The sequence below is a fragment of the Toxoplasma gondii genome, chromosome IV (genome assembly GCF_000006565.2).
Source record: "Toxoplasma gondii ME49 chromosome IV, whole genome shotgun sequence".
NCBI lineage: Eukaryota > Apicomplexa > Conoidasida > Eucoccidiorida > Sarcocystidae > Toxoplasma > Toxoplasma gondii.
In genome coordinates, this window is record NC_031471.1 from 492823 (window position 1) to 509836 (window position 17014).

Sequence of the window (17014 nt, forward strand, 5' to 3'; positions counted from 1 at the left end):
CCGCGTGTGGGCAAGGGAAGTAGAGAGACCACAGGTGTTTGGTGAAGCTGAAAAACGAGGGAATGATCCGTGAAAGCGAGTGGCTTCGAGTCAAATTGAGAGAGGACACGGTGACGAGCATGGCAGGAAAGAAGATCCGAAAGAGGAGCACCGGTTTGGGAGCGCGCAAATTTAACAAGCGTAGACGATGACAGAGTCTGCCACTTGGATCCGATACAGTTAGTTAGGTCGTGGTTGAGGAACACACGAAAGGTTACACACTTTCCTTGAGAATGTGGTGACATGATTGTCGTACAAGAAGTCGCCTGGTGATTGAGAGGTACTCACGAACCTAAAATGCAGGTCTAGGGTCGAAGACACTCTCGCGAAGCACTGAGTTTTCCGGACCGAAATCCGATGCGGGCAAGAGCGAGACTGCACGCCTAGCAAGCGGAGGGTCACGTAGTTGTGCGAGCCGGCATCACTTTTTTCATGGAACTTTACTGATGTCGACATTGCCGAGACATCCAAAGATCTTTCAGAAGGGTAAAGCTCTAGTTTCTATTACTCAGAAATTCGGCTTCCGGTGAAGTTTCGCAAGTCAACACCATTACGTGATAACACTCGACGCAACAAGGGGACCCAAATCTTCTCCCCGATCCGGTAAACAAAGCCGAATAACAATTCGTCGTCTGGTGAATTGGAGGCACTCGTTCCGGCGGTAATTTAAGAGAACCTAGGCAGAAAACTCCTCGAATAGGGCCCAAGTGGCCTGTACAGGTGTATTGGGATCTGATTTAAAGAGAAAAAGGCAACCATACCGCACTATGTGTTGTTGACAAAAACACTACGCACCAAACTTGAATTCTCGCCTTCGCAACTGCTTGACTTTGAACAACGCTCTCGTGAAAGAGAGGCAGAGAGGTAGACATGTGGTATACCGACACTCGGCCGATCTCCGCTCATAGTTTTCATGACAGGGCCGCGGTGCCATGTAACCGGAATAGCAACACGAGTAGCGTTTTCTCTTTTGTGCAGTGTCGTGCCTTCGCTAACGGTATGCATATTTAGACGACTATCGAACTACGGTGCTGTAGGAAACATGAGGGATTGATTAGTGCTATGCGTACCCGGTTCTCCGCATGCCGCAGGCGCAGCTCCACTCACCGAGATCGGAAAATCCAAAAGGGAGCGCAGGTGTGGGAAGCGAAGAAAATCCGGGGACGAACGATCCAACGGGACATTGACCGGAACCTGCGACATAAAAAAAACCGAGAATGATTGTCTCTTCGAGGCTATGAATCAGAAAAACATGCGGATTTCAGGTTTGCCATGAAATCTATTTGGAAGAAGAGGTTTGATAATACTACAGTCTCGATCGTTTCACTCCTCAATTTCTCTGGAAGGCCCCCGTGTTCTCCACTGTAGAACAGACGCGAGCGAAAAAGAATGCGTCTTGGTGTGTGTTCAGCCTACCGGATTTTTCCGATAGTGTCTGTGTGTCCAGCTGGCACTATGTCTTTTCAAGCGGATGTGACCGTTCAGGACTCCTGTTAGTTCTCTCGGACGTGTGGCAAGCATACACCGTTGAACGCAAACAATGGAGATGCGATAGCTGCCTATCCCGGCTGCATTCGAACAATGGGAAGATTGTATTGTCGGCTCCTCTCGGGGAAGAAAAGGCTAGGATGAGACTGCTTGCTGGAGGCAGGTATAGCAAAAGCGAGTGTAGGCTGCCACGTGGCGTACTGGTGTCAGGGGCCACATCTGTCGACGTGTTTAATGCAAAGGCATGAGCAGGACTTGTCTGTTTACTCTGAACAAGCAGCTCTCGGATGCAGAGAGGCATGTGCCGTCTTCTTCCCTAAACCGAACTTGTTACAGGCTTTTGCCCCTGTCCTGCAGTCCCGCGCCGCGTTGACCCAGCAAAAGTCCCGTGAGTGTACGCTACGATAAGAGACGAAGGAGGCTTTCCCTAGAATTCGCTTTCTTCCAAGCAGTGAACTGGAAATAGACTTGCCCAAGTTCGCGATGCAGGAAAGCCGGTGAGTGAGACCGGTACTGATGTCTCTCAACAACCTTGCAGCAATAATTACTTGGACAAGGAGAAGTTTTCAGACAGAGGAACATTGTTGCAAACGTCTCGAGTAGTAAGTTGTTTCTCGAATACGTAGAAGGGTAGATGGAGGGTCGGGGCTCGCGAGCCGTTGGTGGTCGCAGACGAACGGCTTTTGATTGAGGCTGAAGGCGCTCTGGGAGAGAAAGTCGTTAGCAGCTGAGAAAATTCAGCTAGCGTGGACTCCTGTGCTGGCTGGAAGCGTCTTGAGCTGAGTGGGGTCGCCCCTGTTGTTTTCGATAGTTGCTCTTGTACCCCCCCAAGAAGAAACTGCTAGGGCATCATCCTAAGAATTCCGCAGGCGCGTGTTCTGTGGCGGCGTGACTGGCAGAAAATCGAAGGACCAGCCGCAACGTCGAGGGCATGACACGCATTGAATACAGGTTAAACATGCAGGAATGGTGTGCCCTTTTCCACGTGAGGGCGTCTAGCGTGTTTACGATTGGGGGGGGGGGGACACGCTGGACAAGGACTGTCGATGTCAAGGGTAGAGGTCCAGTGTACAAAACAATCTCGACCAGACACGCGTTATTTGTGGAACGGAATTACATGAGAAGCCGCCCTGCGAACGCCTGCTGCCGTTTTCGGTCCTTCAGCTGCCTTACCAGGTGCATTAGACAATCAGAAACTTCCAGCAGTTCGAAGGTGTCGAGAAATCAGGGTGGACGGTGGACGCGTGGGGCGAAGGTCCGACCTACGAGAGGGGAGCGGCTGTCAGCGCCTTCGCTGCGTGGGTTTTCCTGGCCCAGCGAACCTGGCAGTCACGAAGAGCGCCGTTCGCCGTGGCTTCCCAGCCATCAACACAATAATCCTTCTTGCTTTGCATCCTGTGCTCTCATGGGTGTCGCTTTTTCTTCCCTTGTCCTCTTTTCAAGTGCGCTTTCCGGCCTCGCCGCCTGGGTTTTCCCGCGAACCACAGACTCTCTTCCTTTTCTCTCGCTTTCTTTTTCCCTCCCGGAATGGCCAGACAGCGTTCCCCCACGTATACACGCCGAACCTTACATTCGCGCATACAGGTGCCAGTTCTCTTGTAGGTACAGAAATCTGAGCTGGTCTACGGAAATATGCCGTAGGTCAGAGACAGCTGACGCACAGCGCATCGGCGACTCCGAATTCGTATTTGCTCCTGGTTTCGAGGGCCCCCAGAAATCCCAGACTCTTCTTGAACCTCTGCTGATAAGAACACATACATGTCAGCCGCTCTTCTGTATGCAGTCGTCGACATGTCTGTTGCGCGTGTCCCTGTCGGGTGTCTTATTTCGACAAAGCAAAACGAGGAGCTTTCCAAATAAGGAGCTTTGTCCTGAATGGTGTCCCCGTCTTTCTGCCTCAGGATCCCCTACGTCTTCTCTCTCCTCCAAGCGGGAAGGCGCCTGAGCGGGCTTCAAGGAGGGAGTACGCGGCGCTATTGTGTGATTAATCTGTGTCCGCCGGAACTGCCTGTTTCAAGGTAACAGTTGTGTAAAAAATAGTCGGTGGACAGAACGGACGCGGACGTATCTCCCTTCTTCAATTGGTACCTCCCCTTTACTCAAACGCAGGAGGCAGAAAACGAGCTGAAGAAAGCTTCTGGAAGGAGTGCAGTGCCGGGTGGTTCACCAAGAAACATATTCGGTGCAAACACAGGCTAAAAGGGGCAACGAGGAGACGCCAGGATCGCCAGGTCTGAGTTCGGGGGCACTGAAAGCGGCCACTTTATAGATTCTTCGCTGAGAATGCTTCTCATGAACGAAAGCCATCTCCTCTGCCACCTATTGATGTAGCTTTTGCTTCAGTAAGGCGGCGAGAGCCGCTAAGGGACGCGAGTTTTAGTCGCTCCCTTGAAGTTGTCTGTCCACCGTCGACGGGAACTTACCAGCCTTGTGCCGAGAAGTTATTGCTTAGACGGGAGAAACACCGGAAAAAACCAGCAGACATCATTTTCGCCTCCCCCCCCCCGCAGCCTTTGCTCGTTTAACACAGGAAACCCCCTGTTTGTTGCCCTGATGAAGCGCAAACACCGGACATATCTGCCTGTCCATTTGTGTCTACCAGTTCAACTAGACGTACTCTGATTCCTCTGCAGGACTGGTCAATACAGCGATACTACAAATTGCGTTAATTCGTGCGTCGGTCGACGTATTCGATTCCCCGCGTGCTTGATTTTTGTGTGCAGATAATTCCCTTGACGTTTGATTGCGAACTGCCTGACAACGGTTTTGTCGTCCCGATTGTCTTCAAAGTCGACTGCGGGACCAGAGGGAACCACAGCCTAGGTACGCGTGCTCTCAACGTCGCGCAGTTGGGTTTTGCCTTCCACCTCGCGCCATCGACAGAGTGCCTCATGCTATCGTTGCAGAGGCACCGCGGTAGACACGCGCGCTAAACATCGTGAGTGCGCTGGACTGCTGGATAGGATTTCCCTTGTGTTGAAACGCCACAACAGAAGGCGTTTTGGTATGTTCTGTGCACACTTCTGTCGAATACTTTCCCCGAGCTTCGGGCACTCCGGAAATTGCAAGCGAGCAAGGCGTGGCAGTTTCCCGCGTCTCTCCCCCAGAGCTCGATTGACTATGCGAAGAAACATAGCGTGTAGCCACCCGCCTTGGTGCACATACACGTGATCTGACAGATAAGCTGCCATCCAAGTGACGATTTGTTCGGTACTCATTGTCAATGAGACTTGCTTACATACAAGTAAGCCAAAACGCGTGTGTGTCAGCCGCTCTTTTCTCTCACATCTGCTCCGTAATTCACAGCGTGAGTCGACTCAGCATTTCGAAATGTGCGGGGGGGATGAGGTGACATCGGGGTGCTTGCCGTGGCATACGCGTGCGGGGCATGCTACGAGGTTCTGTTTGAAAACCCTGTTTTTGTGCTCTTTTTTTCCTGTCGCTTTCACATGTGGTGCCACTTCAACGCAAAGTACTCTTTTCGTCGGGCGGCGACGCCTTTTTCCCGCCTTTCGATCGGGCAGTGTGCCTGATGCTCGCTGCGTGCTTCCTCCGTCCTCGATCCACTCGTCCTCAGCGCATTCGTTTCTCTGTTTGGGTGCAGGAATCGTGTGACACATCGTCCCACGTCGGTGTGAGATATAAAAAGAACCTGGACCGTCGTTGCGAGAGACACGGAAGGTTGGACGCCGCCGCGCGTGTTCGTCAACTGTACTTGGGTTCGCGAGTTACCGACCCTTGTTCCTCTCGTCTCCCCAGAAGCGGGGGGTAGACTGTGCGAGTGAGTCGCCGGGCGAATTTTGCCGGTTTCATCTTCTTTTTGCGCGAGTGAATTGCTGTCCTATTCCCACTTTTCTGCTCCGAACGTCCCGGCCACTTGTCTGCGGGACAATTTTGCGAGCGATTTGTCGCGCTGTGTGACCGCGTATCTCCCCAGGGGCTGGCTCCGCGTGCAAGGGGTGGTTCCTGAAACGAACAAGGAAAATTGAGGCGACTCAATCTGCTGACGGGTCGGAGAATTCTTTGGCGGAAAGGAATGCAAGAACATATCGTACGAATCCCCCGCGAGCTTACAGACAAGAGTCCCCCGTCTGCGGTTGTGGCATGCGTTTCGAAATCGCGACCGGGGGGACGCCGTGTCTCCAGCAGGATTTTGTCCGTTTCCCAGTTCTGCTCAGTTTGGAAATGCCCGAAATGATTTAAATGTATACGTCCTTGAGTGTGCATTCGGTGAACTGCGGAGAGGGATGCACCTGTGTGTGAGAGTCGTGTCGGAGAACGCGACTTCGCGGCAGGGTGTCGGACTCCGCGGAGAAACCAAGACTGGAAGTTGACCAAAGTGAATCTCCACACCTAGAGATGCGTGCCTGTGTCTAAGCGCCACTTGTCTGTATGTGTATGCGTCGCTGTCGGAAAAGACAGGACTCGAGCCGCGTGTGACGGAGATGGATCGCCGTGGCAAGGTGACCCAGAGAGATCTCGGGACAAAGGCTCTGTCTTATTCCAGTCTTGTCTCATGTGAACTGACTTGGAGTGTGTGATCCCTGTCTCTCTTCGCATGCCTCCGTCCCGCTTTGCCTGGTACCGCGGACCTGCCAACATCCGCCACGCTTGGGTGGGAACGATGTACACTTTCTGCTTGAAGAGAAGTCGTGTGCACGAAGCTCTTTGATCTTGGTCAGCCTGTCCTGGGTCGCTGCCCCTGCGCGTCATCTCTTGGTTGCATGCGCTTGTGGAGCTTCTGGATTCGTTGTCGCTGCGACAAAAGGACCCTCGCTTTGAAGACAAACCCTCGCGTCGGCTCACGCGTCCAGCTCTTTGTGAACGGAGCTGACATGTGCTTGCGAATTCCTCAACGCCGAACCACAAACAGGAGTTTCTTCCAGTCGCATTGTTGCCGGGACTCCTGAGCCAGAAGGCAGCGTCGTGGGGCGTCTACTTTTTCATATCTGCGCGCGTGTATGCGTCCGTGAATACAAATATGTTGTGTGCGTTTTCATCGATTTCAGTACACGGGTATGCGTCCGCGTGCATCATTCCGCATGTATGCAGCCGCATTTGCGCATTCGACGCACAATACTCCGTATATGGACATTTGCGCATGCCAGGTGTATGTGCCGATGTACAGAGGCAACTACCCGCCCAGTACAGGGTTCTGGGAAGTCTGTCTGACCCGTAGAAAAAAAAAGTGTAGACGCGCACATGTGCGGTGTTGGTCCCGCGTTCTCACGAGGTAGCCAAGATTCATTGATTTTTTGGGGGACACTCCTACGTGAATGCGATGCGTTCATATATGGGAGTCTTCATCGTTGTAACGCTAACGTGTATGGCCCCCGGGGTAGACAGGCAAGCGCAATGAGGTTTTGAGACTCGGTGCATGTCTGGTTGTGGACGGAGAGGAAGCCGGCAGCGTATGTGTGCTTGGCAGCGTCGCCTTGTGTGAACCGGCATTGTGGATTTGCCATATGCGTGCATGCCACTGTTCTCTTTGCGCCCTTCTACCTGGATTAACGTCTGTAGAATGTGACTGTGTGCCTCTTCACGCCTGTCTGTGTTGCCCAGTTTGACCTCTCTGTATGCTGTGACTGTTTCCAACGCTGCGCCGAGTGTCGGTGTGTCGCGTTTCTCAACAGGAGTGTTTCCTTGGTGACCCCTCAGACGGCGAGCTCGCTCGGTTCAGTCTTTCCCGCGGGAGCCCTCGCTCTCGGCTGGCGTCGAAAAAGCTGGCTCCGACACTCGTTTCAGACGCGTATGCTGCCAGGTGGCCTGCGCGAAGCTCCATTCTCTTCTGTCTCGCCTGTCTCGGGTTCTCATCGAGGCCACGGCCGCGCCACGAGCTGTACAGACAACCCGTTGGACGTGAGAGCTCAGGGTTCTTCCTGAGGAGTGAGACGCACCGAACTGCCGGCAACGAAGCAGTTGGTTTCGGAACCCGAGAGGCACACGCTCTCCAAATCTCTCGCGGGCTCGTCTCTCGCCGTTTTCCCCCTTCTTTCTTCCCTGCTCTGTCGACCATTTTTCAGTCCCCATTCAATGAACAAACAGAGACGTCTCTCGCAGTCACGTTCGTCTTGCAACAGTGGCGGAACGTCTGACTCACATGTGAGGGAGTTCTTTTCCAACTCGCTTCAAGGATTGTGGGGCTGATTTTTTCGCGGCTTCTGTCGTTTCGGGAGACTCTCAAACGTTGTCGCTTTTTGCGAAGTCTCTCGCATCCAGAGATCGGTGCATGCACGCCGTCGATCTGTTGTTCTGTAAACCTCTGCCTCCTGTGAACTGGGAACCATGGACAGCGGTGCGCGCGCCTCAATGGCTCCGTCAGGCAGTCCTGGCTCCGAAAACGATGCAGAAGAGAAACGCGGAGACCCTGTTGCGCCCTTCGTCTGTGAAGAGACACCCTACATAGGCGGGGATTCAGAGTCCATACCCCAGAATGATGTTGGGACAGATGTGCAGACTGTGGCAGCCAGTGGCTTCACACTTGGCGTCACCTCCTGTGTACATAGAGCCCCCGATACTGTCTCCGAGCCTCTGCAGCCGCCGAGTGGATCCCTTGAGAGTTCGCGGTTCCCTTCCTCAGAAACGTGTTTGTCGCCGGCGGGCCGTGTCACCGGTGTGGCGGGGGCCTCGCACCGACTGGCCGCGGAGACAGGAGCCAGTCCGCGTGCAGGGTGCAGGCGAGAGCCAGCAGGCCTGGAGCCGGATTCGCTGCGTCTGGGCGCGGATGCCTGCGCCGGCGTTGAGCGGGACGGGCTGCGAGGGTCCAGTCCAGAGACGCTCGAAGAGGTGCTTTGTAAAAAGAGGACGGAGACCGCGGCGGCGAGGGACGCCGCTTTTTTCGAGCCTCCCGCTTCGCCCAAACCGGCGGGCGAGAGACCAGGCTGGGGGGCGAGGGGAGACCGAGAGAAGGGAGGAGACACGGTGGAAACGGGGAGGAACGGCTCTGGGGACGCCAAAAAAGAGACGACCGGCCTGAACACTGTCGAAAGAACCGCACTGTCGTTGAACGTGATGAAAACGAACGTCTTCGTCTTCCAGATTCCTCTGTCTTGGGCAGAAGATGACCTGCACCAGGTACAGACAACAACCGAAGTCTTATGTATACATACGTTTCTGTTTACGTTTTTGTAGGCGTTTGAGGGGTTACACATGAAAACCATAGGCCATGCTGGTACCGTGTTCCGTTTAGAGACACAACGCGTTGAAAGCAGGACGAGAGACGTGGTCTGTTCCGCGCTCGCGACAACGACCACTGTGGCAAAGGTGTGATTCTAGGCAGAAACGTGTTCACCTGCCGGCATGCGTCGACCGCTCGTATCTGTTTGTGAAAGATACAGAAAGCTCTCTCTATCTTTTCACCGTATGCTTTTCAGTCTGCAGTATTCTCTCACTCCCGCAGGACGCCGCTTGTGCTCTGCCCGTCGTGTAGGGTATACAAACACGTATGCATATGTTCATGCGTTCCTGAGATGTTGTGTGCGTCTGCGATTCTTCAGCAATTCAGTGAATGGGGCACGATAACGAGTGTTCGCGTGGAGCGGAAGAGCGACGGTCGAAACCGAGGCTACGGGTTCGTTTGTTTTTCCGACGCCGAGAGCGCGCAGAGAGCGGTCGAGGGCATGGACGGTCGCGTGTTCGAGGGGAAACAACTCAAAGTCTCTCTGAAGAAGCCGCGACAACAGGAGCCGAGCGCCAGAGACGACGACAGGGGACAGGCCTCTCACGCAGTCTCTCCGGGGCGCGGGGGAGTGTCGCAGAAGGCCAGGAACGACGAGGTACGAGAAGAGAACGACATGGAGTCTCTGCCTGGAACGACGAGACCAGACTGCGAGAGAGGACGAAAAGGTGCAGGCGTGGGCCCGACACGCGGCGTCAAGTGCTCGCTTTTCGTCTTCCACGTGCCACCTCTGTGGGGAGACGAACAACTCTTGCAGGTAACCCGCAAAAATTGCGTTTGGAGTTGTCTGTCGCGTTATATGTGGAGTAGGCGTCGTAGGCTTCGCTGCTTCCTCTCAAGCGGTGTCCTGGGCTATCGTACAGCTTGGTTTCCCGTCCTCCCTAGCGGGTTCTCCGGCGCTCTGTGGAAGCTACGCTTTGTTATCTCACGAAAGATCCAAGGTGACTTGGATACGCTTTCAGACTATATTTATATATGCATATATATATATACATATGCATTTACATATGCGTGCATGTTGCACGCGTTCTACTATTTCCAGAGAGGTTCTCATTTGAGCTCGGTTCCGGTATCAGAGTGGAACTTGGTAGGTCAGCGGGCAGGCCCTTTCACTGATTTTTTTCCTCGCCTTCAGTCACATGTGCAGTGCGCATACATGAGACTGTTGTCTGACGTGTTCCTGGTTCCGTTCGCTGTGTCTCCGACTCCATCTTCTCAGCATTTTGAGTTGTACGGGCGGTGCGCGAGCGCCGTGGTGGTGCGGCGGCGAGACGGCACCAGCAAGGGGTACGGATTTGTCGATTTCGAGGACGCAGAGTCGGCGCTCTGTGCCCTCCAGCAGGCGAATCAAGCCCACGTGGACGGTAAGCGCCTGAAAGTGTTGCTGAAAACAGAGCCGAAGAAGCGGCCCTACGTGCATGCGGGCTCCTGCGCGTCTGCCGAGAGGGCTCCATACCCCCGGAAGAGCATGGAGCCTGCGTCCGGCGTTTCGTCGCTCCAGAGCCGAGAGCGAAGCAGCCTGGCATGCACGTCCAGTCAAGAGAGAAGCCGAAAGGGCGGCGTGCACGAGGAAGGCGACAGGCGAGGCAGCGTGGACGCGCGAGAGGCCGTCTTCGGGCCTCATGGAACGGCGTCGCCCCGCAGCAAGCCCGGTAGTGGGGACGAAGAGGCGAAGAACCAGGACGAAGAGTTGCGAGTCGCCTCTGCGCAGGCGCGGAGCCAGGCCGCTTCGCCCGAGCTCGAGCGAGAGAGACGTTACGGGTGCGGGGCTCTCCATCGACCCCGCTCGTCGCTGCCGCGTGGCAGAGGCGAAACTGAGGGCGACAGGCGCAGCGAGCGCTTCCACTCCGCCGGAGGGCGGGGCATTGGGGCCCTGAGAGGGACTGAAGGCGTCAGAGGACCGCGTCGTGGAGACGCCGTCTCCCAGATGGAGTCCTGCCCCCACTCGCGGCACGTCAGCGACGGCGGGACGAACTGTGAGCGCGCTTTGGACGGAGTGCATGCGATTAGGAGCACAGGGCCAGAGGCGTTTCAACTCGATAGAGCCGCCGACTTCTCTTCGGGTCCTGCGAACGGCCCTGAAGCCCGTGGGATCAACAGAGCCGCAAAGGCCCACCCGAGCAACTCGCGGAGAGACAAACTCGCGAATGCACGCTATGGCCGGCCCGAGTGCACCGTCTTCGTTTTCCACGTTCCTCCAGAGTGGAGCGACGGGGACCTCAGAAGGGTAAGAGCGACTGGAGAAGCACGACCTTGGACGGAATCTGCAGTAGATAAATGCATCTTGGATGACCGTGTATTCACGGCTTCATGTCAAAACACAAACATGCGAATGCTCGGTTCCCCAGAAAAGGAACATGACAGGACGACCATAAGTTCGTACTACACAGTCTTGCACAGCAGTCCATTAGGGCTCATTTTCAATCGGGGAAAGCGTGCTGCGGCCACTAGAGCACGCGTCTGGTCCTCATTACGCGGGGAGGTGCCGAGAGAAAAGGAAGTGGACGAATCCTTTCAGTTTTTCCGCGAACGTGCCGTTTTTAGGTGCGGCGGTGCAGAAGGTAGAAACGTAAACTTCCGTGGATCACTAAATACTTCAAAGCAACCCGAGGTGTGCTCGTACCGTGAAGGACTGGTGCAAGAGGCTTCACGAGGCCTCAAACCTAACCGTGAATTGACGCATCGCGAGTTGAACTACGTAAATTGTATATCGAAAACTTGTGGGGACCGCCGCGCGTAGTCAGGATTGGGGGTGTGCTTTCTGTGCATGCATTCCTGTCGACTGGTGTCAGTTGTCTTGGTATTCTCTGCTTCAGTGTGCGTCGTTTGCTTTGCTGTTTGTGCTGTTTCTGTGTAGCACTTTCGACACTTGGGACGCATCCGAGCGGCGACAATTCAGCGTGACAAAGATGACGGGCAGAGTCGCGGGTTTGGGTTCATCACATTTGGTTCGCCGGCCGCTGCACTCAATGCTGTCGCTGGGATGAACGGTTTCCACACGGGAAGCAAGTACTTGAAGGTGATGCTGAAGCACACGGACAGAGGCGACGGAAAGGCCGAGGGCGGTGCCGAAGGCCGGGAACATGAGGATCGAGAGAAGAGAGAGAAGCGCGAGAACAGACGAGAAGGTGAGAGGGTTGTACGCGATGAAACAGAGGAGACAGGAAAACGGGCCAAAACTGTCTGTTGTGTCCCCTGGAAGGGGCTCAATCTCGAAACGGTGAACAATGTGGTGTCGTTCGGCTCGGGTAAAACAATGTCTCCCTTTGAGGAGTGCTCTACGGAACGAAGAGTGCTGAAACACACTCAGAAGGACGAAGAAGAAGCCAGTGCATGTGCGAGCACTGTCCGGTGCCTTCTACTTCGTTTTTTGGTGTCTTCACCGTCAGTGGTAGAAACCAGAGCCGCTAGAGTTCCAGGTGTTTGTCTCGCCGTTTCTGAACCCTGCTTCCACAAGCGTCTTCTTTTGTTTGCCTTCCTGTGGTTCTTCTCTCTTTTCCCTTGAGTCCGCCCTTTTCGGCAGATGCCCTGTAAAGCTTCACCTGCGTCCACGTTTTGTTGGATCGTCGCGCGGTGCAGCGATCACATGTTTGTCTGCTCGACCCACGAATTATCTGTCTCTTCTTTGTTCTTCAGAAGGCCAGCCTGGGAGAGGGACAGGGCCCAGCGGCGTGAATCCGAGAGACAAAGACAGGGGCGAGAAAGGAGAGTGGCATGCTTCGGGACGCTTTGGCGGCTCTTCGGCGTTTCGGGGCATGCACCCCACACGCGACCGACCGGAAGGGCGGCGAGGGCCCAGAGGTGTTTACTCGGCTCCTCTGTCGGGAAAGGCGCTGGACTCTTCTGAACATCCCGCTTCGCTCCTTCCTGTCTCCGCGCTGGTGGCCCCTGGGGGCACTTGCCCCGGCGACCGGGCCGAAGTAGGCGGGATCCAGGCCCCGTCGCAGAGGCCCACTCAGAGGAGCGTTGGAGACAGGCGGCGAGTGCCGGAAGAGCGGGTCATGCCTCTGCCCTCGCAACTTCCGTCTGCGTTTTCCGGCCCTGCTTACGGGACTCCCGCGTCTCTCGGAAACGCCCAGAGTCCCTCCCAGACGACGCCGGGGTGTGGAGACAGAACATTAGGCCTTCTTTGCGGAGGGCCTCAGGCCTTCCCCTTCTTGCCACCCGCTGGAGACGCGAGAGTCGCCAGAAGCGGGAAGGGCCTTGGCCTTCACAACCACGCACGTCATGCGTCCCGAGCCTCTGGAGGCGCGGGGGTCTCCGGGATCCACCCTCAGCCCCTGCGAACGCAGGTACGGGCGGAGACCCATGAAAAGCCAAATGGAAAGAGAGATGGGCAAGACAGGAACAAGGGAGAGATGAAGGAAGCGCGAGACAGTGGAAGCGGGGGAAGACAGGTGATAGAAAAAACTGCTGGAAGTTGCTTAAAGGTGGAGGGAATCACAGATGATACAGGGAAGATAAGAGAGAGAGAGAGGGAAGATGAGGAATGATGGCAAGGGTTACTAGACAGAAGATGGACGTGTTCTGTCTCAATCCGCAGAATAGGGCTGCAGGCCCTCGGCGCCTTTCAAACAGGGCCTGTACACGTGTATCTGGATGTGGAGATATCTGGGTAGGAGAGAAGAGGCGACATGTACTGTGGAGAGAACTGTCATCTCTTAGGCATGTCTCTGTACATCTGGGTTTGTGCGTTGGGCGTGTCGTTGTGTCTTTTTAGGTGTGGTTGTCAAGCGCACCGCCGCCTCCGCCGCACCAGAAGCCTATGAATGCAGACAAAACGGTTTTCCTAACTCAGGCCCAGAGTGACTGTTTTGCCTGTCCGTCGTTAGCCACTGAAGCGACTCTGCCTACTCCGTACGGCCAGCCTTCTCTGTCTTCCCTGTGTTCTATGCATCGGCCGCCGATGCCGCACGACTGTGGGTCTCAGGCGGTTCCTGTAGGGTACCACGAAGGTGTGAACGATGAAGGAAGCATGCGATTGTCAGGCCTCGCGATGGGAGCTCCCGGAGGACAGCACGCGAGCGCGCGGGCGGCCTTTCTACACTCGCCTTTCCCTTCTTCTTCGTCTCCTGCGTTCGTCCACGCATCTGACGGCGACCCTCGTGGGCACCAAGGTTCCGCGTCTCCTATCCCCGGCGGACCTGATACGCGAGGGGACGAGGCGACAGGGAGGCGAAGTGTGGGGTCCCAGAGTCCACCGTACTAGGGGTAGGGACCGCTATGCGGAATCGCAGAAGAACCGTGGCTGTAGAGGGCGAGGACACGGGCACTGGATGGGGGTTCTTGTTGTTTTTTTAGCGTCGCTCCTCTTGTTTGTCTCCCTTCTCTATAGAGGTGTCCCTGTCGGGGCAGAAAAACTCATATAAGGGCTGTTTACAGAAGACGTTTAGGCTAACAAGGGGCAGACATTTTAATTCGGAGGCGCAGGAAAGGTGCCAGGAAAGGCGAACGAAAGGGTCAACGAACCACGGAGTGGAAGCGTAGAGTGAAGCGACGACGCGTCGAGTTTGAGAGCTGAGGAGAGTGGTACTGCAGCGAAAAGAAAGAGATGAAAGACGTGAAGAAGGCGCGTGGCGCATGCAGAGAGGAAGAAAGGTTCTCAAAGTCGTGGGAAAGAGAAATGGTGCCGCGTTGAAGGGGAGCGAGTCGATAAAGGGAAGAAGACAGTGTTGCCGTCGCGACCCAGACACCTCTCTCCGTGCCTGTTTTGGAGTCAAGCGTGGAAGACAGGAAAGGTTTAGGTTTGGTTTCGGATCTCGTCCGGGACCCGTGTGTAGCTACACAGGTTCTCTTTCCCCCGTTTTTTTTCTCGCCTCTCCGTCGCTGCTGGTGTCTCCATCTTTGTCGCTGTCGCGCGTTTCCGTGTTTCTCATTATCTTCTTTTGGTTGTTTCACACGGGACTCCCATGTCGATGTTTGTTAGGAAGAACTCCAGAGGCGGGTTCTTCCAAGAGCCGTGTGTTGGTGGAGTCTGGAACTCCTGTTTGCATCGGAAGCGCGGGGAGGGTCTTTCGGATTGTTTCTCGCGCATCTGGAGAGGACGCGTGCAAACGTGAGTGGACAGAAGAGGGAGGGAATGTATTTTTTCGTGCTTGGATTGCCGTTGGAGACACATCCGTATTTTTCGCTGTAAGTTTGATTTCCGTGTGTTTTCATCTTCCTCCGCGTGTTTGCACGTGGCCATGCCGTCTTATGGCCGTTTTTTATCGAGTCTTTGTGCCGTGTTCCCCTTTCGCGTCTCGCTTTCTCCTCCCTTTCTCGCTCAGCCAGTAGAATAGAGAGGAACGGTTGTGAGGGAGTCAGAAACCTGTAGTCAGGTAACGAGAGTGGTGCGGGAGCCAGCCGGGCGGGAAGAATCCGAGGAGTCGGTCTGTTTGCTCACCTCGACAGCTCGACCCTCGTGACGAACCAGAATCAATCTTTTGCTCACGTTTTCCTCGGAAGACGGAGACAGGGAATACAGGAGGGGACGAACGTCAAGAGACAGATGCCAATGCTCTGAGAGAAAACGGAAGAGGCTCCTTGACGACTCAGTGGCTGGCCCTCCTTTGTGATGCCTTTCCGTATATCCGTGGTGTATTGGCCGCGTTTATAATTGGAAAGTATGTGCGCGCTGGCGTACTGCCGTGGTCGCACGTGCATGTACGCGTGTATGTATTGAGATAGCCGACGCCAGGGTCATCACCCCATCGGAAGAAACACGCTCTAGACAGACGAAGACGAATCTGTGAGCGTAGGAGGATGGACCTTCCAGATGCAGAATAGAGCTGTGAGACCGAGGTAACTAGGCTCGCTTTTTTCAGTATGTATAAATATTTACAGGGCATTCATTTAAATGGAGAATATGTGTACATGTATAGCGAGTATGTATATATGTATATATATGTCTATTCCCGAGAATCTGTGCGTTTTGGATTTTTCTGCGTCAACGGTTGCGTGTTTGTCTCTGCAAAAGTATATCCATGCACGTACACTGATATGATACATGTTCTCGTCTTTGACAGAAAGCTTCGGGTAGTCGGCGACAGGAGGTGCCCTCCTTTCCACTGGTGTCGCGCAGTATTTATCGCGTTCACGTATGTCTGTATCTTTGCAGATAACGCATTCCTTTTCGGCGGGACGGGTTGGTGTGTGATACGTATATTCCCCCCTACCGAGCTCTACATCGTGTGTGGCACACAGTAGACGTGGCAGTTCTTTGTGGCAGTGGGAGGCGTTGTCCCATGGTGTACGAGATACACGTTGTACCTCTTCTCATTGATGCCTTCGTCATGACGACTTTGTTCTGCTGCGCGGGTGCGTGCTACACGTTTTGATCTCCAAGCACGGCGTCTTCGATTTTCTTCGCAACGCGGGGGATGGAAACCGGGTTCTGCAAAGGGAAGCTTGCAACGTGACACGTTGAGGAAGAGCAAGAAGCCGCAAACACTATTTCCCTCCGCATGTTTTGGCACCGCGTTTACGCAGGACTTCCAAGGGACATTTGACCAGATCACCTCATGCATGAATTAATATAGCCATCGGGACGTATTTAGTATGTATAGGTGCGTACGCGTGGTTCCCCTTGTAACGATGTCGCAGGGTGTCGCCTAACGGAGGAAAAATCGAGGGAGCTGCGGGCTTGCGTGCTTCCGTGTCCATTCGTTCTCGACTTTGGGGGGGCAATCGGGGAGATTTTTCCACAGCAACTGCATCTCGTTCATTGAAACTCGCACACTCATCTAGGAAACAAATCACGTGTTCGTTAGTTTTGTGTGGAACTCGAAGAGCGGGTAAGTGAAGGGGCTGGCGAAGACTAGGTATTCAGGGGGGCTGGTGCCTGTAATTATATATGCTTGACAGTGTTTTAGCTGGTAATTACAAGAACTCGCTTCTGTGCGGTACGTTTGCTGCTCTCACATGTATGTACTGCCAAGTTCTGTGTATACGTACGTCTAGGGAAGAAAGCGTGCACGTCCTTGAACACAAGTGCCTGTGTCAGTCTGTTTTCGTTGAGGTCGAGCACACTAAACATGTTTCAGACACACGTAAATATCTCACTAAAAGGTTGCCGGAAATGAAGACGTGGCGCATTTCGTCGTCGTTGACTTGTCTCTTCCCCACACCTCGAACAGAGCAGACGATGTTCGAGCATGCACAAGGATGACCACGCTTTGCACGACTCGGAAACGACACTTCCGCGTAGTGTTGCATCCGACAGCCTATAGAAGGCTGAATGCTACAGCCGCTCCTGTCATTGCCATCAGAAGCGTAGAAAGAGTAGACGGCCGCCGGCTCATGGATCGCATTTGCCGCCACAGGCGTTTG

General features: G+C 54.6%; 2 protein-coding genes across 2 annotated transcripts; one reads left to right on the top strand and one right to left on the bottom strand.

Moving 5' to 3' along the window:
- Nucleotides 1-533: 533 nt before the first annotated feature.
- Nucleotides 534-2109, bottom strand: TGME49_320105 (hypothetical protein; the record flags this gene model as incomplete). Its single annotated transcript, XM_018782984.1, has 3 exons — nt 534-771; nt 1147-1233; nt 2000-2109. 3 exons carry the CDS (start codon nt 2107-2109, stop codon nt 534-536), a joined length of 435 nt encoding a protein of 144 aa, XP_018638057.1.
- A 2456-nt stretch (nt 2110-4565) lies between these two features.
- On the top strand, nt 4566-16762 carry TGME49_320100 (RNA recognition motif-containing protein). Its single transcript, XM_002369836.2, has 6 exons — nt 4566-8601; nt 9024-9461; nt 9924-10931; nt 11562-11832; nt 12341-12996; nt 13425-16762. The coding sequence occupies exons 1-6, from the start codon at nt 7813-7815 to the stop codon at nt 13911-13913; spliced, it is 3651 nt and encodes a 1216-aa protein (XP_002369877.1). The 5' UTR covers nt 4566-7812; the 3' UTR covers nt 13914-16762.
- The last annotated feature ends 252 nt before the right edge of the window (nt 16763-17014 follow it).

Excerpts from the sequence above, each read along its gene's own strand:
- TGME49_320100 (XM_002369836.2), top strand. The coding sequence starts at position 7,813 with ATGGACAGCGGTGCGCGCGCCTCAATGGCTCCGTCAGGCAGTCCTGGC. Across the intron at positions 8,602-9,023 it reads CAGAAGATGACCTGCACCAG|CAATTCAGTGAATGGGGCAC; the intron begins GTACAGACAACA and ends GCGATTCTTCAG. Across the intron at positions 12,997-13,424 it reads CTCAGCCCCTGCGAACGCAG|GTGTGGTTGTCAAGCGCACC; the intron begins GTACGGGCGGAG and ends GTGTCTTTTTAG.